Source organism: Ahaetulla prasina, chromosome 8 (assembly GCF_028640845.1).
Source record: "Ahaetulla prasina isolate Xishuangbanna chromosome 8, ASM2864084v1, whole genome shotgun sequence".
In the NCBI taxonomy this organism is placed as follows: domain Eukaryota; kingdom Metazoa; phylum Chordata; class Lepidosauria; order Squamata; family Colubridae; genus Ahaetulla; species Ahaetulla prasina.
The window spans coordinates 81,121,886-81,145,204 of NC_080546.1; the positions used below are offsets into that span (position 1 = coordinate 81,121,886).

The 23,319-nt window shown below is 43.1% G+C and overlaps 1 protein-coding gene across 8 annotated transcripts in view; it reads right to left on the reverse strand.

The window, feature by feature from the left end:
* The window catches only part of LOC131202771 (tyrosine-protein kinase Tec-like), a 144,004-nt gene that overhangs the window by 93,364 nt on the left and 27,321 nt on the right, over window positions 1–23,319 (reverse strand). For 6 of the 8 annotated variants that reach the window (XM_058192024.1, XM_058192031.1, XM_058192032.1 and 3 more), the window contains exon 2: window positions 7,748–7,930. The exons of the other annotated variants lie outside the window; for them this stretch is intronic. In XM_058192024.1, the coding sequence (XP_058048007.1) occupies window positions 7,748–7,885 (138 nt within the window). In that variant the 5' untranslated portion in view covers window positions 7,886–7,930. The remainder of the gene's footprint in view (window positions 1–7,747; window positions 7,931–23,319) is intronic. 8 annotated transcript variants of the gene reach the window in all.

The window sequence follows — 23,319 nt, forward strand, 5'->3', positions numbered from 1 at the left end:
TTATTTTATTTATTTATTAGTTTGTCAAACATGTTCAAGATAGCAGATATGGATATGAACATGGATATGAACGAAGGAAATGAATACAAATAAATGGAGGCAGAAGGACAGGGACGGTAGGCACGCTCGTGCACTTATACACGCCTCCTTTGCGGACCTCTTAGGAATGGGGTGAGCACCACGGTAGACAGTTTAAGGTTGAAGCTGTGAGGGTTTGAGGCTGTAACTACGGAGTCAGGTAGAGCATATTAATACATTAATACATTAATAACATTAATTAATAATATTAATAATACAGAATTAAAAAGAAAAAAGAATACAAAAAAGCAATAATGGAAAATGTGGATAGAACAAATAATAAATCATCACTAAATTTAACATTCAACTTAAAATATCCTCCCTGACTGAACGCTGACAAATATATTTCAAATATCTTATTTTAACTTTGGAGATAATTTTAAAAAAAATATATTTAAAAGAAATTGTTTTTGATACGTGGCACTTTCTATTCACCCAGGCACAGATTTGATTTATTGTATGTGTAGCTGAGCTATATTGTACCTTACATCCCTACCTACCCTAATGTCTAATATAGGTAGTTCTCGACTTAGAACAGTTCATTTAATAATGACATTACTGAAAAAGTGATTTATGACTGGTTTTTGGACTTACAGCCATTGCGGTGGTCACTCGATCAAAATTCAGATGCTTGGCAAGTTATTTATGACAGTTGCTGTGTCCCAGGGTCATGTGATCACCTTTTGCAACCTTCTGATAAGCGAAGTTAATGGGGAAACCAGGTTAATTTAACAACCGTGTTACTCACTTATCATGTGCAGGGATTCACTTAACAACTGTGACAGGAAAAGTCACAAAATGGGGCAAAACTCACTTAACAAACATTTCACTTAGCAACAGAAATGTTGGGCTCAATTGCGGTCGTATGTTGAGGATCTGCTCCAGCCACTGAATGTTGCATGGGATCTGGGAAACTGACTTTCCAAATGAATTCAAGACCATTATATCGAAAAATATATGCAGGTACAGTGGGGCAAAAAAGTATTTAGTCAGCCACCAGTTGTGCAAGTTCTCCCACTGAAAAAGATGAGAGGGGCCTGAAATTGTCATCATAGGTATACCTCAACTAGGAGAGACAACATGAGAAAACACATCCAGAAAATCACGTTGTCTGATTTGTAACGAATTTATTTGCAAATTATGGTAGAAAATAAGTATTTGGTCAATATCAAAAGTTCATCTCAATACTTTGTTATATATCCTTTGTTGGCAATGACAGAGGTCAAACGTTTTCTGTACGTCTTCACAAGGTTTTCACACACTGTTGCTGGTATGTTGGCCCATTCCTCCATGCAGATCTCCTCTAGAGCAGTGATGTTTTGGGGCTGTCCCTGGGCAACACGGACTTTCAACTCCTTCCAAAGGTTTTCTGTGGGGTTGAGATCTGGTGACTGGCTAGGCCACTCCAGGACCTTGAAATGCTTCTTACGGAGCCACTCCTTCGTTGCCCGGGCGGTGTGTTTAGGATCATTGTCATGCTGAAAGACCCAGCCACGTTGCATCTTCAATGCCCTTGCTGATGGAAGGAGGTTTGCACTCAAAATCTCACAATACATGGCCCCATTCATTCTTTCCTTTACACGGATCAGTCGTCCTGGTCCCTTTGCAGAGAAACAGCCCCACAGCATGATGTTGCCACTCCCATGCTTCACAGTAGGTATGGTGTTCTTTGGATACAACTCAGCATTCTCTCTCCTCCAAACACGACGAGCTGAGTTTCTACCAAACAGTTCTACTTTGGCTTCATCTGACCATATAACATTCTCCCAATCCTCTTCTGGATCATCCAAATGCTCTCTAGCAAACTTCAGATGGGCCCGGAAATGTACTGGCTTAAGCAGGGGGACATGTCTGGCACTGCAGGATCTGAGTCCCTGGTGGTGTAGTGTGTTACTGATGGTAGCCTTTGTTACGTTGGTCCCAGCTCTCTGCAGATCATTCACTAGGTCCCCCTGTGTGGTTCTGGGATATTTGCTCACCGTTCTTGTGATCATTTTGACCCCACGGGATGAGATCTTGCATGGACCCCCAGATCGAGGGAGATTATCAGTGGTCTTGTATGTCTTCCATTTTCTAATTATTCCTCCCACAGTTGATTTCTTCACACCAAGCTGCTTGCCTATTGCAGATTCAGTCTTCCCAGTCTGGTGCAGGTCTACAATTTTGTTTCTGGTGTCCTTTGACTCTGAGAGTGAGGGGGAAGGGCCAGTAAGGCTTACCTCAGGAGCACCGAATCCTTTGGCCCAGCTCCAGGAGCCAGAACCAGGCCAGTCGGAGGACGTAATGAGGCTGACATCCCCTGATTCCTCCCTTCCTCAGGCTACGCCTTCAGACGCAGCTGATAATCATACTAATCGAGCCTGGACCGACCCGCGCTTCACAAGATTAGAGAGGCGGTGTCATCAAAAGGAAGGGTGGGACAGGAGCCCCACCCCACAGGATATATAAGGAGCTTTGGGACTGCTCTCACTTCTACTGGAAACAAATTAGCTGAACCGTGTCAAAGTGAGCTGAAGTCTTAATCTGTTTGAACTTTTTGGCAGGCAGCTGCGTTTTCTCGGCCAGGACTGATAGGAGCCGTGTAACCACTGGCTGTAGGCCAGCTCGTTACTCCAAAGTGAGGACGGAGACAGAACAATCTTTGTTGCTCTTCTCTGCACTTTCTAGGGCCGTGATGGCAAACCTATGGCACGTGTGCCAGAGATGGGTATGCGAGCCGTCACCCCAGTTCAGCTTCGATCAGCTGGGACTCGGAAGGCAGAGAATAGACGGGGGTGGGGCCAGTCAGAGGTGGTATTTACCGGTTCTCTGAACTACCCAAGATTTCCATTATCGGTTCTCCAGAACTGGTCAGAACCTGCTGAATACCACCTCTGTACTGGATGCTCTCCTCCACGTAGATGTAGTTCCAGTGAGGATCACACATAGAGTGTGGTTGATCACCCAACTGCAAATCAATCCAGTCGTGGTCCAGTATATTTCATATTGTTCTGTCTTCCCAAGAAGATGAATGTGGTCTACTTTATCAAATGCCTTACTGAGATCAAAGTATACCGTATAAATATATACTAAAATGTATTATTTTCCTAGCCAGAGGTCATACATCAAAACCAAGCATAGGACCCTACAGGTGTTCTTGGAAATAAAAATAACTGACACCAGAATCTCTTTTACAGCAGTAGCCAAACTAGTGTCAGGTGTGCAGGTATTTATACCTGTGGGCCCCAAAGTACAATGGGTCACGTTGCCTATGTCTGATGGTTTTGCACAGTCTCAGCGCTTTGAAGGGGGGAAGACGCAGAAGTTGATATGCCAAGGCTGGTGGGTTGATACCATCAATACCTGAACACATCAATATCAATGATTCAGAGAGATTTTGATTGTTCTGTATTTTTCTTATGTGCTGATTTGCTTCTTCCGATATTTTAAAACTTTAATAGCTTTACGTGCCTAGAATATACTTGGGCAACATGTCTGTAAATTAGAAAATGCTGTCAGATTAAATTTACGTTCAATAACTCCCCAGTGTTTTATCTTTTGAATTTGACTATTGTCCTGGTTCAAACTAGATGGCCCGCTGACCTCCAGATTCCAGTCCCGTTACTTCTTGGGATGCTAACTGCCAGGGCATCCTGACAAGATTTTAATTAATCATCCATTTAATTTGTCACCAGCTTCACTTCAGCACAATCCTGGAATGCAATGATGCAAGCTGAATTCCAGCAGTTTCTCATATTACAGGCTTCTCCCTAACATTTAACCAAATGAGTTTTTCCTCCGAGTTCTCGTTTCTAAGTTCTAATAAGGCACTGAACCAACTGGTCAACTATTTTCTTATCCTCCAACACTTCCACGAAAACACCCAGAGCGTTGTTTTTAATTAAAAAGGTTTTCTGTATAAGGAGGAAAGAAAAAACAACAACCCACAATGAAGCAAAATAACAATTGCCTGCCCGTCAACATTTCTTCCAAAACGACAGACAGTTCCAACCAAATGAAAAAGGACTTTCTACACACGCTGTACATACTACAAAAGAGATCCAAACCAGTGGTGGGATTCAGCCAGTTCGCTCCACTTCGGGAGAACCGGTTGTTAACTTTCTGAGCAGTTTGGTGAACTGGTTGTTGGAAGAAATCATTAGGGCAGAGAACCAGTTGCTAAATTATTTGAATCCCACCACTGATCCAAGCCCTATTTCACAAAAATATTTTTCTTCTATAAACAAAGAGAGCGAGTTGAGTGGCCCGCAAAGGAAATTGTCTAAAGTCTTTTTCTTTAGTTTTCAGCAGTGGTGGGTTTCAATTTTTTTTACTATCGGTTCTGTGGGTGTGGCTTGGTGGGTGTGGCATGGCTTGGTGGGCGTGGCTTGGTGGGCGTAACAGGGGAAGGATACCGCAAAATCTCCATTTCCTCCCGATCAGCTGGGACTTGGGAGGCAGAGAATAGATTGGGGTGGGGCCAGTCACAATTTTTATTACCAGTTCTCTGAACTACTCCAAATTTTCGCTACCGGTTCTCCAGAACTGGTCAGAACCTGCTGAAACCCACCTCTGGTTTTCAGGTTTCCTTAAATGGACTGAAAAGAGGCATTGTACTTACAAAGGTCTATCACAGTGTTGGTGAACCTTTTTATTTATTTATTTATTTATTTATTTATTATTCATACTTTTATACCGCCCTATCTCCCTAGGGACTCAGGGCGGTTTACAGGCATATAAAAACACATATATATACCGAGTGCTGAAATGGGTGCGCACACGTGCTCAGGAAAACACTGGAAACTGAGCAGCTTGCCGGGAAGCTGAGCTTCTGGTTTCTGGCACGCGCATGCACGCCAGCCACCTGGTTTTCCGGTTTCTGGCACACATGCATACGCAAAGAGTGGCTGGATGGCGCACATGCACACACCGCAAACCAGAAGCTCAGCTTCCTGGCGCGTGCATGGGCGCCAGGGAGCTGCTCTTCCAGTTTCCACTGTTCCTGCGCGTGAGACCATCAGCATATGTGCTGGAACCTGGAAGAGCAACGGGTGACAGCTGGCGTGCCCGGAGAGATGGTTCTGCATGCCACTTCCGGCACATATGCCATAGGTTCACCATCACAGGTCTATCATTTTCAAATACACACAGCCATATTAACTAAGACACAAAGGAGTAGACGGATACTTCAGCAACTAATCAGACATTTGGGAGGGGTTTCCAACTCTCCGGTTCTTGGATTGAACTTAGATCCAACTTTGGCATGTTCTTATCACGTGCTTGTGTGTGTTGTGTCTGCGCCCCCCGAGCTGGGCCCCCTGCCAGAAAGTGACTTGGAAAGTGAGGAGGAAGGGCCATCAGGACTTACCTCGGGAGCACCGGCTTCCCTGGCTCAGCTCCAGGAGCCAGAGGCAGGCCAGGTGGAGGAGATAACGAGGCCTCTGTCTCCTGACTCTTCCCCCCAGGCCATGCCTCCAGACCCAGCTGATGGCAATCAGGCCTGGCTGGACCCTAGGTTTCGTAGGTAGAAGAGGAGGGAACAACAGAAGCAGGGGTGGGGCAGGCCTAGGAAGTGCTAAGTCATGGAGCCACACCCCACAGGATATAAAAGCAGCAAGGGCTGTTATACCTCTTTGTGGCAAGCAAATCAACTGCTTAACTAGAGCTGAAATACTGTTTGTTACTGGTTGACTCATCGGCAGCAAGAGAGATAAGAGAGACACTTGGCAGACGCTCGCTAGTTTGCTGCCAGAAGCTGATAGTTGCCGGCTAATTAAGTCATTGCTTGGACTGAGGCGAGGGGGACAGAACAGGTGTGTTCTTATCCCGTGCTTACGTGGGGCTACCATACCGGATGTAGAAAAATCTGGATGTGCATTAGAAGGCAACAAAAACTTAGAATTCTCTCTCTCTCCTTACTGCCATCTAAGGGATGTCTAGATTTCCACCGTGGTCTAGTCATGGTAGCCCTCTGGTGATATGGCCTTTCTCAGAAACAAGGATGACACTACTTCTGAGTCTACACCAGTGGTGAAATGTAAAAAATTTGGCCTACCGGTTCTGCGGGCATGGCTTGGTGGTCATGTGACTGGGTGGGCATGGCCAAGTCAATGCCACTCACGTCAAGGGGTGCCTCGCCTGCCTTCTCCCCTCCCAGCCATTCCTTGTCACACCCAGCCCAGTGGTGGGTTTCAAATTTTTTTACTACCCGTTCTGTGGGTGTGGCTCGGTGGGCATGGCATGGCTTGATAGACGTGGCTTGGTGGGCATGGCAGGGGAAGGATACTGTAAAATCTCCATTCCCACTCCACTCCAGGGGAAGGTTACTGCAAAATCCCTATTTCCTCCCGATCAGCTGGGACTTGAGAGGCAGAGAATAGATGGGGGTGGGGCCAGTCAGAATTTTTACTACCAGTTCTCCAAATTACTCAACATTTCCACTACCGGTTCTCCAGAACGGGTCAGAACCTGCTGAAACCCACCACTAACCCAGCCTCAACATATTTATAGTTCTGTAAAAATGTTGTTCACCTTTTTTCAACTTTATTATCTACATACTACAGATGTACTTTCATGGACCACTGAAAGGTGGAAACGGCTCACATGCTTTGCCCAGGAGTGTGATAGGCAACAGGCTTTTAAGGGGCTGCCAGAAAGAAGTGGGGGCAATGTATTTTCCGAAGCACCAGAAGGCAAAACAAGAAGCAATGGATGTAACCTGAAGAAACAGAGAAGCAACCTAAAACTAAGAAGAAACTTTCTGACAGTGAAAAGAATTAACCAGTGGAACTGCTTCACTAGAAAGGGCTTTCTTTTGCTCCAGGAGAAAATCAGAATAAAGAATTGGAAAAGCCTTCACAGGAAGAGGCTTTTTTATTCTGCTGTGGAAGAAAAATAGAAGACAGAGAAATCTTCCCTGGAAGAGGCTGTCTGCCTCTTTTGCTCAGGAGGGAGCAAAAGGCAGTTTCTTTTGAGGCAGTTTTTCAATTCAGGTAAGGTGGTTTGCAGTTTCCGAACATTGTAAGGAGGTGATAATTGCTCTTGGCTGAACAGCCAGACATCTCATTAAAGCTAGTATTCCTTTCCCAGCTTGGGGGCGGGGAGGGGGGGGAAGCCGCAGAAAGTTTCTCTTTATTATTCTAGCTGAGGGCAAATGAGACTAAGACTCATTTGCTCCTTTCTTAGCTCAGCTGAGGCAATTGCTCTGCCTCGTGAATCAGCTGAGCAACAGAATATAGGAGAGGTGAGAGGAGGGGGAAGGCAGATGATAGAAGGGAGAGGGCAGGTGGGCAGGGCCAATCAAAATTTTCCCTACCCAGAACCGGTCCGTACCGGTAGCATGTCACTCCTGGTCTACCCATTCTGATGTTTTCATGAAGGTAGGGTTTTGAACAACTCTCTTATAGCAGAATAAGAAGCTCTTCAGGCTTTTGGAGAAAAAGAATTAGCTTCTAAGAATCTGTAAGTGACATGGTTCATACAAGCAGTCAATCATGTATATTGTATTATATATTGTATTATATATTGTATTAATATTATATATTGTATTATAAGAGGAACGGTATATATGAAATGTCAGTCGCAGTTATTATTCTTTTAAATACAAAGCGATTCAAAGATTTATAAAACACACACAAACGAATAACTAAAGGCGATAGCAAAAATGTAAAATTGAAATCCAGTTTCCTACCTCTGGGCGACCTTCATAGTAAGCTAACATGGATTTTGTTAGTACAAAAAGCCTCTCTTTGTAATTTAAAGGTGACGTCCTCTTCTTTTGTTGAGACCTTTTAATCAGAATCTCTTCTAGGATAGCATTCATATTCATTTCAACCCCTTCCTCGTTCTTTCTCCGGCCATTGAAGATCCAACTCTGTAAAAGAAACAGCAGCAGCAACAACCCTTAAGGTCTTTTTTTTTCCAGCAACACAAACGCACAGTGAGAAACAGAAAGTAACTGATCAGGATACTTCATTGCTCTGGGTGAAAGGCAGAAATATGCGGAAGTTAAATATTAGACAGAAAAGTCCACATTTTGCTTCTCCAAGGACTGCAATAACTTTGCATATCTAACTGGAGCGCAGTACTCAGCTGGCATGACACACAACAATTTTCATATAGTTTACATTCGAATATGAAATTCATATTAGGCAATGTAGAACAGAGGTCTACTTATTTTTAAAGTTGATATATGGCCGCCCACCTAACATATGAAATCCAAATGACAAACAACAATCGTCAAAAGCAATACAGTACAATAAAATCTCTTATCAGCCGAACAGAAAACATCATTAAAATTAAACATACTGAAGTACAGGTAGTCCCTGAGTTACGACCACAATTGAGCCTAAAATGTATGTTGCTAAGTGAGACAGTGGTCACATGAGTTTGCCTCATTTTACGACTCTTCTTGCCACTATTGCAGAGGTGGGTTTTCAGCAGGTTCTGGCCAGTTCTGGAGAACCGGTAGCGGAAATTTTGAGTAGTTCGGAGAACCGGTAGTAAAAATTCTGACTGGCCCCGCCCCCATCTATTCTCTTTCTCCCGAGTCCCAGCTGATCGGGAGGAAAGAGGGATTTTTGCAGTAACCTTTTTCCTGCCACATCCACCAAGCCACGCCCACCAAGCCATGCCATGCCATGCCCACTAAGCCACGCCCACAGAACAGGTAGTAAAAAAATCTGAAACCCACCACTTGTTGTGTCTTGCCCGCTCTCACAGCAGCCGGGGCCTTCTTATCTGCTCCCGAACACAGAGGAATGTATGCCTCCCGGCCCCAGTCCTGGCTCCATGCCCAGACAAGCTGAAGAGGAGGGGGCACCTCCCGGTCCCAGCACTGGCTCCATGCCCAAGCAGGCTGCAGAGGAGGGAGCACCCCCCGGCCCCAGCCCTGGCTCCATGCCCAGGCAAACGGAGCAGCTAGACCCCTCCTCCTCCTCCACAGCATGTGAGCCTGAGGAAAGTTTATTTCCACCAGCTGCTGATTGGAGTGACCCTCGCATCAGAAGACTGGATAGGCGGAGGCAACAGAAGGAAGGGAGGGGCAGGCCTTAATGAGTGCTGAGTCATGGAGCCACACCCCATGGCCTATATAAAGGATCTGCTTTCTGGCAGTCTCTGAGTCAGGCAAAGTCGAACTTATCTTGCTGAAGTCACTTTCTGGTCTCCTGCCTGCTCTGAGGACTTTGCTAGGACTTTGGGCAGAGCTGCAGGGGCAAGCCTGATTCGGATTTCCCTGACCCGGCCGTCAGCGGAGGAGTGGGACACGACACCACTGCACTATTGTTAAGTGAATCATTTCATTTTTTATTTTTTTTACATTTATATCCCACCCTTCTCCGAAGATTCAGGGCGGCTTACACTATGTTAGCAATAGTCTTCATCCTATTTGTATATTTATATACAAAGTCAACTTATTGCCCCCAACAATCTGGGTCCTCATTTTACCTACCTTATAAAGGATGGAAGGCTGAGTCAACCTTGGGCCTGGTGGGACTAGAACCTGCAGTAATTGCAGGCAGCTGCTGTTAATAACAGACTGCATTAGCAGCCTGAGCCACAGAGGCCCTGTTTATTTATTAAATTTATTTATTATTTTATTTATTATTTGTTTATTTATTAAATTTAAATTTAAATTAGTAACATGGCGGTTAAGCGAACCTGGCTTCCACATTGATTTTGCTTGTCAGAAGGTCACAAAAGGGAATCACGTGACCCTGGGATACTGCAATCGTCATAAGTATGAACCTCTTGCCAAGAATCTGAATTTTGATCATATGACCATGGGAATGCTGCACAAGGGTGAAAAATGGTCATAATTAAGTTCTCTCAGTGCCATTATAACTTTGAACGTGCACTAAATGAACTGTTGTACGTCGAGGACTATCTGTATAATAACCAAGGCATTGTATGACAAACTCACTAATACAAATTTTACCTACAGTAGTGGCCAAAATTGTGGAAACCTTTTGGGAAAAACGTATTTTCTAAAACTAGCTAAGAATGCCACTTTTTTTTTAGTAGTACCGTAAAATTATATACCAATGGAAAGATAATTTAATCAAGAATGTAATGCAATAACTTTTATGAAGGATTTGCTATTAGAATAGCAGTTACAATATAAAGAAGAAAAGTGAAAGACGTAAAAAAAATGAGGTATACAAAAATTATAACCATAGAAAAAACGTCAGTTAATACTTAGTTGGGTAACCTTTAGCGTGAATTACAGCCTTACAATGTCTTCGCATGGAGTGAACCAAGTCTTTTAGTTCTGCAGCTGTTATAATGTGAAACCAAGATTGAAGGATTGCTTCTATTAACTGGGTTTTATTGCTGGGTCGCTTCTGACTAACAAGTTTCTTTAGTCGGCTCCATAGATTTTCAATTGAGTTAAGGTCTAGGCTATTCCCGGACCATTCCAGCAGTGGAATAGGATTATCTTGAAACTCCCCCCAAAAGTTGTGTTATTAGCCATCAAACCTCAAAAATACACTTTTCCCAAAAGGTTTCTACAATTTTGGCCACTACTGTACACCTGGGCTCAGCTATCATCCCAGCTCAATACCTGAGGGAAAGCCAGATCTTCACAGCCTTCTGGAAGACTGAGAGGATTGTGTCCTCCATAGCTCAAATGGGAAGTTGTTCCATTGGTCAACCACTGGAATGGAGAAGACATGGCTCCTTAGTCCCACCAAATAGAGGGACCTAGAACACATCCTCCCTGTTGAATCTCATATGACAGGAAAAAACCTTCCGTAATCTCTCTAGGCTAGTGGACATCATTTGAAATTTCGAGAGCGTATGACGGGCACATCCACAAAATGGCAACCGTGAAGGGCATTAATCACAAGATAAACAAAACCCTAGGCTGAAGTTTTATTTTCTAAGAATACCCATCACATCTTTTATTTTCTAACAATGTGGAATTTAAAGATAGGTTTGGTTCACAGTTTGATAAAGATACCAGTGGAACTGTTTTTCCACTGTCAGTGAAGAGACCTACCACCTGCCTGAATCACAGTAAGTTTATTAGAAAGAAAACCAAAACGTTTGCGCTGTAATGTATACAGGGGGATATACTCAGAAATAGTTCAGTTGCTGGAATTATTACAGGTAGCCCTCAACGTATGACCACAATTGAGCCCAAAATTTTTGTTGCTATATATAACATCTGTGAAGTGAATTTTGCCCCATTTTACGACTTTTCGTGCCACGGTTGTTAAGTGAATCACTGCAGCTGTTAAATTAGTAACACGGTTGTTAAGTGAATCTGGCTTGCCCCTTGACTTTGCTGGTCAAAAGGTCACAAAAGGTGATCATATGACCCAAGGACACTGCAATCGTCATAAGTATGAGTCAGTTGCCAAGCGGTCAAATTATGATCACATGCTGCAATGGTCGTAAATGTGAAAAACGGTCATAAGTTCCTTTTTTCAGTGCCATTGTAACTTTGAGTGGCCACTAAATGAACTGTTGTAAGTTGAAGACTATTTGTATAACCCCAAGCACCAATTAAAGAGTAAACTCTGCATTAAAGCTGTATTCACAGAAAAAAAAGTATACCCCACTTCTTCTTTGTGGCAACCCCTGAGATATTGGAACACTGCTATCATGTCTGCCCTAGTCCTTCTTTTCATTAAACTAGACATACCGAGTTCCTGCAACCGTTCTTCATATGTTTTAGCCTCCAATCCCCTGATCATCTTTGTTGCTCTTCTCTGGAGTCTTTTTCTTTCTAGATTCTCCACATCTTTTTTACATCGTGGCGACCAAAACTGAATGCAGTATTCCAAGTGTGGCCTTACCAAGGCATTATAAAGTGGCACTAACACTTCACATGATCTTGATTCTATCCCTCTGTTTATGCAGCGCAGAACTGTGTTGGCTTTTTTGGCAGCTGCTGCACACTGCTGGCTCATATCTAAATGGTTGTCCACTAAAACTCCAAGATCCCTCTCACAGTTACTACTACTGAGCAAGGTACCACATTTATGGTACTTGTGCATTTTGGATTTTTGCCTAAATGCCTTACTTTTGCCTTACTTTTTTTACTGTTGAATTTAATTTTGTTAGATAGCGCCCAATGTTCAAGTCTGTCAAGATCCTTCTGTATCTTAAGCCTATCTTCTGGAGTATTGGCTATTCCTGCCAGCTTGGTGTCATCTACAAATTTGATGAGTTCTCCATCTATCCCCTCATCCAAGTCATTGATGAAGATGTTGAAGAGTAATGGGCCTAAAACAGAGTCTTGGAGTACTCCACTGAATATTTCCCTCCATGTAGATGCAGTTCCATTGAGGACTATATGTTGAGTGCAGTTGGCCAGCCAGTTACGAATCCATCTGGTGGTGATGCTGTCTAACCCATATTTTTCTACTTTATCTAGTAGTAGGTTATGGTCTACTTTATCAAATGCTTTACTGAAGTCCAAGTAAATTATATTGAAAGCATTTCTCTGGTCCACTAACTTTGTCATTTTGTCAACAAATGCAATAAGATTAGTTTGGCACGATCTGTTTTTGACAAACCCATGTTGGCTTTTGGTTATTACTTGGTTTGCTTCTAGGTGTTCGGTGATTCGTTGCTTGATTATCTTTTCCAGAATCTTCCCTGGTATTGAGGTCAGGTTTTTTTTTTTAAATTTACATTTATATCCCGCCCTTCTCCGAAGACTCAGGGCGGCTTACAGTGTGTAAGGCAATAGTCTCATTCTATTTGTATATTTACAAAGTCAACTTATTGCCCCCAACAATGTGGGTCCTCATTTTACCTACCTTATAAAGGATGGAAGGCTGAGTCAACCTTGGGCCTGGTGGGACTAGAACCTGCAGTAATTGCAGGCAGCTGTGTTTTAATAACAGGCTATCTTACAGCCTGAGCCACCATGGCCTGTTGATAGGTCTGTAGTTTCCTGGATCTGTTTTTTTTCCTTTTTTGAAGATGGGAACTACCTCAGCTCTTTTCCAGTCCTCTGTCAGTTTCCCTGTGCTCCAGGATCTTTGAAAGATATAGTTCGGTGGTTCTGAGATCTCGTCCGCCAGTTCCTTCAGAACCTTGGGGTGTAATCCATCCGGTCCTGGTGATTTGAACTAAATGTACTGTTGTAAGTCAAGAACTATCTGTACAATATAGTGCCTTTAGTGTACGTTTGTCCTGAAAATCTCCTAGACTAGAAATCATTTCTCATTCAAATCATCCAATAAAAACAGTGGCCTTTGGTGCTCCAGAATATGATCCCTCTCAAATCTCTATGAATCTCAGTTTCACCAGTCCTTGTTTAGCCAGTCTGACTAGTTGAGACATTGAGGTTTTGTAACTAACACCCACGTTTGAGGGAGTTTTAAATATTCAGCTTTTCTGGTCAAGGTTGCTTCTGCTTAGTTTTCAGAATAACACTAGGACCTCTTAGGCAATTTGGGGGAAAAAATGGAAGGAGGAGAAATTATTACTTCATTCAGTTTTGGTATCAATCACCTCTAAATTGGGTGGTTCACAGTATAATACACCGTACAACACAATACAGATAGTTCTCAACGTACAACAGTTCCATTTCGTGAGCATGCAAAATTACAACAGCACTGAAAAAGGTGACTTCTGACTGTGTTTTAACACTTACGCCTTGTCGCAACATCCCCAATGCTCAATATTCAGATGTTTGGCAATTGACTCATATTTATGACAGTTGCCGTGTCCCGGGGTCCTGTAATCACCTTCAGTGACCTTCTGACAAGTCAATGGGGAAGTCAGATTCACTTAACAACCATATTTCTAACTTAACAACTGCCGTGATTCACTTAACGGCTGTGGCAAGAAAACTCGTAAAATGAGGCAAAACTCACCTAATAAATGTCTCATTTAGCAACAGAAAATTTGGGCTCAATTGCGGTCATAAGTTGAGGACTCCCTGTACCAATCACTCTTCACAGGGGTGTCAGTCTGACGGCCCGTGGGCATCACGTGCAGGCCACGCCTACCCCAGCTGCGTGAAGGGGAAAACATCGCAAAAGTCACGTGACAGCCACATGATGCGGCAAGTTTGACCTCCATGCTCTACACAAAAACATACAAGGACATCCAACAAGGGCTCCATTCATCTCAGTCCAAAGTTTGGGAGCACAACCAAGGTCTTACGGAATACAAGAGACCAGAAATGAAGACCTCACTCTTTTTGAATAAATGCTGCCACAGTGTTCCACACAATCAGTGTTCTACATGTGAAGTGTTAATACCATTTTATAATGCCTTGGTAAGGCCACACTTGGAATACTGCATTCAGTTTTGGTCGCCACGATGTAAAAAAGATGTTGAGACTCTAGAAAGAGTGCAGAGAAGAGCAACAAAGATGATTAGGGGACTGGAGGCTAAAACATATGAAGAACGGTTGCAGGAACTAGGTATGTCTAGTTTAATGAAAATAAGGATTAGGGGACACATGATAGCAGTGTTCCAATATCTCAGGGGTTGCCACAAAGAAGAGGGAGTCAAACTAGTCTCCAAAGCACCTGAGGATAGAACAAGAAGCAATGGGTGGAAACTAATCAGGGAGAGAAGCAACTTAGAACTAAGGAGAAATTTCCTGACAGAACAATCAACCAGTGGAACAACTTGCCTCCAGAAATTGTAAATGCTCCAACACTAGATGTTTTTAAGAAAATGTTGGATAACCATTTGTCTGAAATGGTGTGGGGTTTCCTGCCTCAGCAGGAGATTGGACTAAAAGACCTCCAAGGTCCCTTCCAACTCTGTTGTTGTTGTTGTTGTTGTTGTTGTTGTTGTTGTTGTTGTTGTTGTTGTTGTTGTTGTTGTTGTTGTTGTTGTTGTTGTTGTTGTTGTTGTTGTTGTTGTTCTTCTTCTTCTTCTTCTTCTTCTTCTTCTTCTTCTTCTTCTTCTTCTTCATCATCTTCTTCTTCTTCTTCTTCTTCTTCTTCTTCTTCTTCTTCTTCTTCTTCTTCTTCTTCTTCTTCTTCTTCTTCTTCTTCTTATTATTATTATTATTATTATTATTATTATTATTATTATCAGCAGTGAAGCCCCATGGTTTTCTGATCCTATACAGGCCATCATTGCATTCAACATGAAATTTGAAGTATAACCATATAATATAATAGCAAGGCATCAAAATCTCGTACAATATGTTGTCGCTTGGATTTTAATGTGACTATCACAATTAGGTTATTCCTAAACACAAAGCTTAGGGGAATATCAGGGGAATGTAGTTCCAAATAAGTTGATTTAAAAAGTCTGAATGGTTATATCTCTCATTCAAACTGACAATATGAGAACTGCCAGCATTTCATTCTGAAAGAAAGTGGAGTGAGAGAGACATTGAAGAGGCACTTGAAACTCTTCAATAATTCACATAATATTTTAGTGTTTCAAAGCTAACAAGCTAACAATTTCAGATTTGGAGGAAAACAAACTCCTCAGCCAAAAACTTAATTATGCTTACTCAACGCGAGTCACCCACGTTTACAAGTATGATTTATATACCGTATATACTCGAATATAAGCCGATCCGAGTATAAGCCGAGGTCCCCAATTTTACCCCAAAAAACTGGGGTAAACTGGGGACTCGAGTATAAGCCGAGGGAGGGAAATGAGGCAGCTACCGGTCAGGGAAAGCCTCCCTCCCTCAGCCGAGAAGGCTGGCGGCTCCCCCGCCCCGCCCTCTCACTGCACCGGCAGGGCTTCCCCGCGCTAATGCAAAAGCCCGCCATCCGGTATAATGTGAAAAAAAGAAGAAAAAAAAAACAACTCGAGTATAAGCCGTATATACTCGAGTATAAGCCGAGGGGACGTTTTTCAGCACAAAAAACGTGCTGAAAAACTCGGCTTATACTCGAGTATATACGGTACTTACTTGAGATAGAAACTAATCCACAACTACTTTCATTCACCTGTTTCATCTCGAAGTACATTATGAATGTAAAGCTATATATAGATCTCCAATCTGATTTTAAGAATGGTCTCAAGACTCTTAACTTTCCATATGCGGAAACCATAATGCTGGGAAGCTGAGTAACTTGAGCTGTCATTGGGTGATTCAGTGGCAAAACGAACCTTGATTCTCAAAATCAGATCCTTTGCTTCCAACGCTTAACACTAGACAATGGAAAAATGTCGGAAACTCCTGACAATCTTCCTTGTGAACAGAAAATAAATCATGTATTGAACACTAAGAATGGTTTTGCTCCATCCAATTTGGTGTAAAAAAAAACAAACTTTTAAGCAATCAAAAGTTATATACATAATAGGCAGATCTGATTACTTGAAAGGAAGTGGTTTCAGGCTATGGTCAACTATTAGAAGATCTGTATTTTACCAAACTCGGTACAAAAGCCAATATATTCAACTTTTCTCTACCACTAATATAGAAGTTATTTAAAAAAAAAAACCTCTGCAAGAGAACATCACACCAGGCCTATTTTAAAAAATGTGACTGACATGTTTTAAAATATTTCCCTTCTCTTTTCAAAACTGTCCTTGCAGTTACATGCTCAAATCTTTATTGTCAGTGCACAACATATGTACAATGAGATTGGTTGGGCTCCCTCAGTGCAGCCCCCCAACGAAATACAACTCACAGTGAAGACAGAAAATCCCTAACTCAATAAATCCTATTAACAAAACACCCAGTCCTATTGCACCAGTGTGAACATGTTACACATTGCGCCGGCCCTGCGGTCCATCATACTACGTAGTTATGATGCTATTTCTCATGCAGGAGTCTGACAGCCCACAGATAAAAACTGTTCTTCAGTCTGTTTGTGCGGCTGGCTATATTCCTATATCTCCTTCCCGATGATAGGAGGGTAAAGAAGTGATGAGCAGGGTGAGAGTTGTCCCTGAGGATTTTCCTCACTCTTCTAAGGCAGCGAGCCCTAGTGAGCTCATCTAGTGGTATCAGGGGACAGCCCACGATGTTTCGTGCTGTGCTCACCATTTTTGTGCTAAATGCTATTTAGTTGCTGGTGGTCTTCTGGGTGCACTTCAAGGTGCTGGTTATCACCTTTAAAGCGCTCCATGGCATGGGACTGGGATACTTACGGGACCGCCTGCTGCCGCCAGTTACCTCCCATCGTCCGGTGTGTCCAGTCCGCTCTCACAGGGAGGGCCTCCTTAGGGTGCCGTCAGCCAACCAATGTCGGCTGGTGGCCCCCAGGGGAAGAGCGTTCTCTGTGGGGGCTCCGGCCTTGTGGAACGATCTGCTGGTGGGACTCCGTCTCCTCCCTAATCTTCGGACCTTTAAACGTGAGCTCAAGACCTTCTTTTTTCACCAAGTGGGGCTGGCCTGATTGATTTTAATACTGTGGGTTTTTAGTGGGCCTTTAACAGGGGTTTTATTCTATTTTGTAATTTTCTTACTTAATATTTTTAACATACAGCGATCGAATTAGATTTTTAAACTGGATATTATATTTTAAATTTTTTTGGATTATTGGTGTTTTATTTGCTGTACACCGGCCTGAGTCTTCGGAGAAGGGCGGTATAAAAATTTGAAAAATAAATAAATAAATAAAATAAATTAGATTGACTATTTTGGGTGAAATAGCCAACAGAATGGATTTGAATTTCTGTCTGAAAATTGATTACAGGTAGTCCTCAACTTATGATCACAATTGAGTCCACCATTTCTGTTGATGTTGATCACATGGCACTGCAACTGTCATAAATATGAGTGAGCCACCAAGCATCTGAATTTTGGTCACGTGAACCATGGGGATGCTGCAACGGTCGTGGGTCACTTTTTTCAATGCTGTCGTAAGGTCAAACTGTCACTAAATGAACTTTTCTAAGTCGAAGAATACCTGTGCTTCCCATCGGTGGCACGAATCCCAAACCCCAGAAAGAGCTACAGGGAAAAGTGCAGATGAAGGAGATCAGCCTTCAAGCACCGGGTGTGACCTCAAAGTGAAATTCCACTGAGGCAGCCAAGTCATTGCAATCTAGAGTATTTATTTTATTTATTTATTTATTTATTAATCACATTTATATACCGCCCTATCTCCCAAAGGACTCAGGGCGGTTCACAGGCAAGTAAAAACATATAAATACAAATTAAAATAACAATTAAAAAACTTATTCTAAAAGGCCGAATTATTAAAAAGCAGTATAAATAATAAAACCCATTAAAAACTAATATAAATTTAAAATCTAATCCAGTCCTGCGCGGATGAATAAATGTGTTTTAAGCTCGCGACGGAAGGTTCGGAGGTCCGGAAGTTGACGGAGTCCTGGGGGGAGTTCGTTCCAGAGGGTGGGAGCCCCCACAGAGAAGGCTCTTCCCCTGGGTGTCGCCAGACGACACTGCCTAGCTGACAGCACCCTGAGGAGTCCCTCTCTGTGAGAGCGCACGGGTCGGTGAGAGATATTCGGTAGCAGTAGGCGGTCCCGTAAGTAACCCGGCCCTATGCCAGTAGTTTAATTCATGCTTTTAATTCAGGAAACACTGGTCAAAATCTGAAACTAATAACAATAACGTACCAGGGGTGAAATCCTACCAGTTTGAACCGGTTTGGGAGAACCGCTAGGGATTATGGGCTTCAGTTCACTGAACCGGTAGTAATTACCCCTCCTTGGACCCACCCACGCCTGGCCAGTCACCCGCTCGCCTCTTCCGGCTGCTCGATATTCCACAGAATTCAATGTTAAATGCAGCAGGGAGAATGCTAACTTTTCTCCCTCCATTCACAGAGGAGCCGCTGCAGCCTGTCCTTTAAGGTAGTCCCCAGGAGGGAGGGGGACGGGAGGAGGAAGCAGCTGGAATGGAGCTGTTTTTGTGAAAAGCAGGAAAATGGAGAAGGGGATTTTCCTGCCTGTCATCCTCAGCAAAGGACTGAGGGAAGGATGGTAGGCAGGAATATTCCCCTCCCCATTTTCCTGCCATTCGCGACAAGGAGGGGCTGGAAGGGGAGGGGCCGGTGAGGAGCCCCTCGATGTGAGTGATGTCATGTTGGCCACGCCCACCCAGTCACTTGACCTCTGCCCAACAAGCCCCGCCCTGTAGGAATTTAGCACCCCCCCCCTCCTAGAGGAATGAGATATTTTGAAAAATATTTGAAAAGGCAGAATATATTTCCCTGGATGAGAAATGGAGAAACATGTTTTAAAGACAAAGCAGCTCCCTGACTCCCCCCCACCTTTGTCAATGGGCCATTAAAGCCTCAACCAAGCTCACTCATTTCCCCCCACCTTTGTCAATGAGTCAGAGGTAGAAACTCAATCCCCCCACCTTTGTTAATGGACCATCATTTGCAACACAATAGAACAGAAACTCACCACATGACACCTGGGAAGATTACATCAGCCAGCAAGGCTAGCTAAGACCCCCACCCCCTGGGAGTCTGACAACCAATCAGGATACTCTTCCTGTGCCCCAGAAAGTTCAAAGCTCATAAAAAGCATAAAGCCAGGGAGTACACAGGATCTCAGCCCTTTTCTGTTCAGGATCTCAAGCCATGTGATCCTGACCACCATTAAACCATCTTTCCAAGCAGTCTCCATGTTTCCAGTGTCTTTGTCCCCACTTGGAACTGAACCCAGATGGATATTTCTTCCAACAGCCCACAGAACCGGTAGGGGAAATTTTTTTAATTTCACACCCCTGGTAAGAACAGAGACAAATAAAGAAGTGCTTTTATGCCAGTCCAAGTCTTGCAGAAGACAATGTTCCTTTTTCTTCTTAAGAACTCGTCAGGTATAAAACTTCCTCGAACGAGGCACCAAACAAAAATATCTACATTGAAAACATCTATTTCTGAGGAATAGGATTATGATATGTTTAACTGCAAACATAAAAGTGTTGAAGGAAGCCACGGGGGGGGGAAAAAAAAGCCAGGCACCTTGACTAATGCAATACAGACAAATATGAATTACTTCTCTAATTTTGCCAATCTTGCGGGGAACAATTTCTCCCCAATAGGTTAAAAAAGTTCTGGTGCAGAGTATAATTTCGGTAATGATCCGTAGTCAAAATATATATATAAAAAAATAGTGATAGATGTATTTTCTGCCCATCGCAAAGTTCAGGCGACTCTGAGCAGCTCACATTAAGATAAAATAAGCCTTCAGCAATTATAAATATTGCTTAAAGATTAAAATTAAAGAAATTAAAGCCAACTAAAAAAAACAAGGGTTTGGAGGGGAGGCATCAAGTACCAACCACCCGCAGCCAACCTCCAAAATCAATATTCCTAAATTCTAGCTTTTTAAGAGTGTCTGGTAATCAACTGAAATTAGTTAAAGGAACGATATAACATCATTTTTCTCCTTCTCTTGTTGACCTATCCTCCTACCAAAAAATATTTAGTGCAGCAATTCAATGGTTGTCACCTCTGCTATAAAACTTGGTTTACTAGCTAAATGAAACTTTTTGGGAAACTGAATTACCTGTTTCTTTGTGTTGAAATATGACTAGATCAGGGGTCTCCAACCTTGGCAACTTTGTGGACTTCAACTCCCAGAATTCCTCAGCCAGCTTTGCTCTAACCTTGGCAACTTTAAGACTTGTGGACTTCCATTCCCAGAATTCAATTTTTTTTACTACCGGTTCTGTGGGTGTGGCTTGGTGGACATAGCTTGGTAGGCGTGGCTTGGTGGGTGTGGCAGGGGAAAGATACTGTAAAATCTCCATTCCCACCCCACTCCAAGGGAAGGATACTGCAAAAACGCCATTTCCTCCCAATCAGCTGGGACTTGGGAGCAGAGAATAGATGGAGGCAGGGCCAGTCAGAATTTTTACTACCGGTTCTCTGAACTATTATTTTTTATTTTATTTTATTTATTTGATTTTTATACTGCCCTTCTCCCGAAGGACTCAGGGCGGTGTACAGGCAAAAATAAAACAGATTATACAATATACAATTTAAAATGCAGATTAAAAAAACTTATTTTAAAATTAGCCTGATAGATTAAAATATACTAGACTAAAAGCGCTCCATGGCTTAGGGCCTGGGTACTTACAGGACCGCCTGCTGTTACCACATGCCTCCCACCGACCCGTATGCTCTCACAGAGGGACTTCTCAGGGTGCCGTCCGCCAAGCAATGTCGGCTGGCGGCCCCCAGGGGAAGGTCCTTCTCTGTGGGGGCTCCCACCCTCTGGAACGAACTTCCCCCGGGTTTACGCCAAATACCTGACCTTCGGACATTCCGTCGCGAACTGAAGACGCATCTTTTTATTCGCGCGGGGCTGGCTTAAATGGATTTTAACAAATTTTTAAATTCTTAGAAATTAATTTTAAATGGGGTTTTTTAGCTTATTATATATTTTATTTTTCAGGCCAATTTTGAAATAAGTTTTTTAACTGTATTTTAATTCTGTATATTGCACCGTCTGTTTTATTCTTGCCTGTACACCGCCCTGAGTCCTTCGGGAGAAGGGCGGTATAGAAATCAAATAAATAAATAAATAAATAAATAAAACCCCATTTAAAGTTCATTAATAAAAATTTAAAATTAATAAAATTCAGTTCAAGCCAGCCCCGCGCGAATGAAAAGATGTGTCTTCAGTTCGCGACGGAATGTCCGAAGGTCAGGTATTTGGCGTAAACCCGGGGGAAGCTCGTTCCAGAGTGTGGGAGCCCCCACAGAGAAGACCCTTCCCCTGGGGGCCGTCAGCCAACATTACTCAACATTTCCTCTATCGGTTCTCCAGAACTGATCAGAACCTGCTGAAACCCACCTCTGTTCTCCAATCTTGGCAACTTTAAGACTTGTAGACTTCAACTCCAAGAATTCCTCAGCCAGTTTTGCTGGCTGAGGAACTCAGGGAGTTGAAGTCCACAAGTCTTAAAATTGCCAAGGTTGGAGACCCCTGGACTAGATCATCTGATGTTGTCTTTTTACAGGGTGCTTTTTTAAAAGCTTGCCCTAATACAATATATGCGATAACATTCTTATCTTAAGATTACTTCCTCTGTCATTTCCTTCCTTGCATGGGTAACTGAGCACATGCATTTTAGAGCAAACTGAGTAGAGTAACCTCCTACACAAAGTCTTGTAATCCATTATAAAACATTAAATTAGTCTGTAGAGAGAAAGTGGCTACAACATGGAAAAAAATCGAGTCAGGGGTCCAGAGGTACTTTACAAAAAAGACTACTCCACTCCTCTACTCACAATAGAATTCCCTATGCCACCCGACTTGAAATTTTGGACTTGGACAATCTGGAACTGTGCTGCCTGCGGGATGATATAAGCACAGTACACAAAATTATCTGCTACAACGTCTTGCCTGTCAACAACTTCTTCAGTTTCAACCTCAATAATACACGGGCAAGCGATCGATACAAACTCAAGGTACACCGCTCCAAACTCGATTGCAGAAAATATGACTTCAGCAACAGAGTGGTCAACGCCTGGAATGCTCTACCCGACTCTATTGTTACATCCTCTAACTCTTACAGCTTCAACCTTCAGCCAGTTGCGCCCCTTCCTTGATCGGGATGCCTTGTGCACAGTCACTCATGCTCTTGTCACCTCTCGCTTGGATTATTGTAATGCTCTCTACATGGGGCTCCCCTTGAGGTGCACCCGGAGGCTTCAGTTAGTCCAGAATGCAGCTGCGCGGGTGATAGAGGGAGCTCCATGTAGCTCCCATGTAACACCACTCCTGCGCAGACTGCACTGGCTGCCTGTGGTCTTTCGGGTGCACTTTAAGGTCTTGGTTACTACCTTTAAAGCGCTCCATGGCTTAGGGCCTGGGTACTTACGGGACCGCCTACTGTTACCTCATGCCTCCCACCGACCCGTACGCTCACACAGAGAGGGACTTCTCAGGGTGCCGTCCGCCAAACAATGTCGGCTGGCGGCCCCCAGGGGAAGATCCTTCTCTGTGGGGGCTCCTACCCTCTGGAACGAACTTCCCCCTGGTTTACGCCAAATATCTGACCTTCGGACCTTCCGCCGCGAATTGAAAACACATCTATTTATTCGCGCGGGGCTGGCTTAAATTTCTCTTGGTTTTTAAACTTCTATTATGAATTTTAATGGGTTTTTAGTTTTTATATGTTTTAAAGTCTTAGGCCAATTGTGTAATAAGTTTTTTAATTCGTATTTTAATTGGATATTGTATTGTTTGTTTTTATTTTGGCTGTACACCGCCCTGAGTCCTTCGGGAGAAGGGTGGTATAAAAATCGAATAAATAAAATAAAAATAAATAAAATAAACCTTAAACAGTCTACTATGGACCTCACCCCATTCCTACGAGGTCCATAAAGGGGTGTATGCATAAGCGCACCAGGGTGCCTTCCCTCCCTGTCC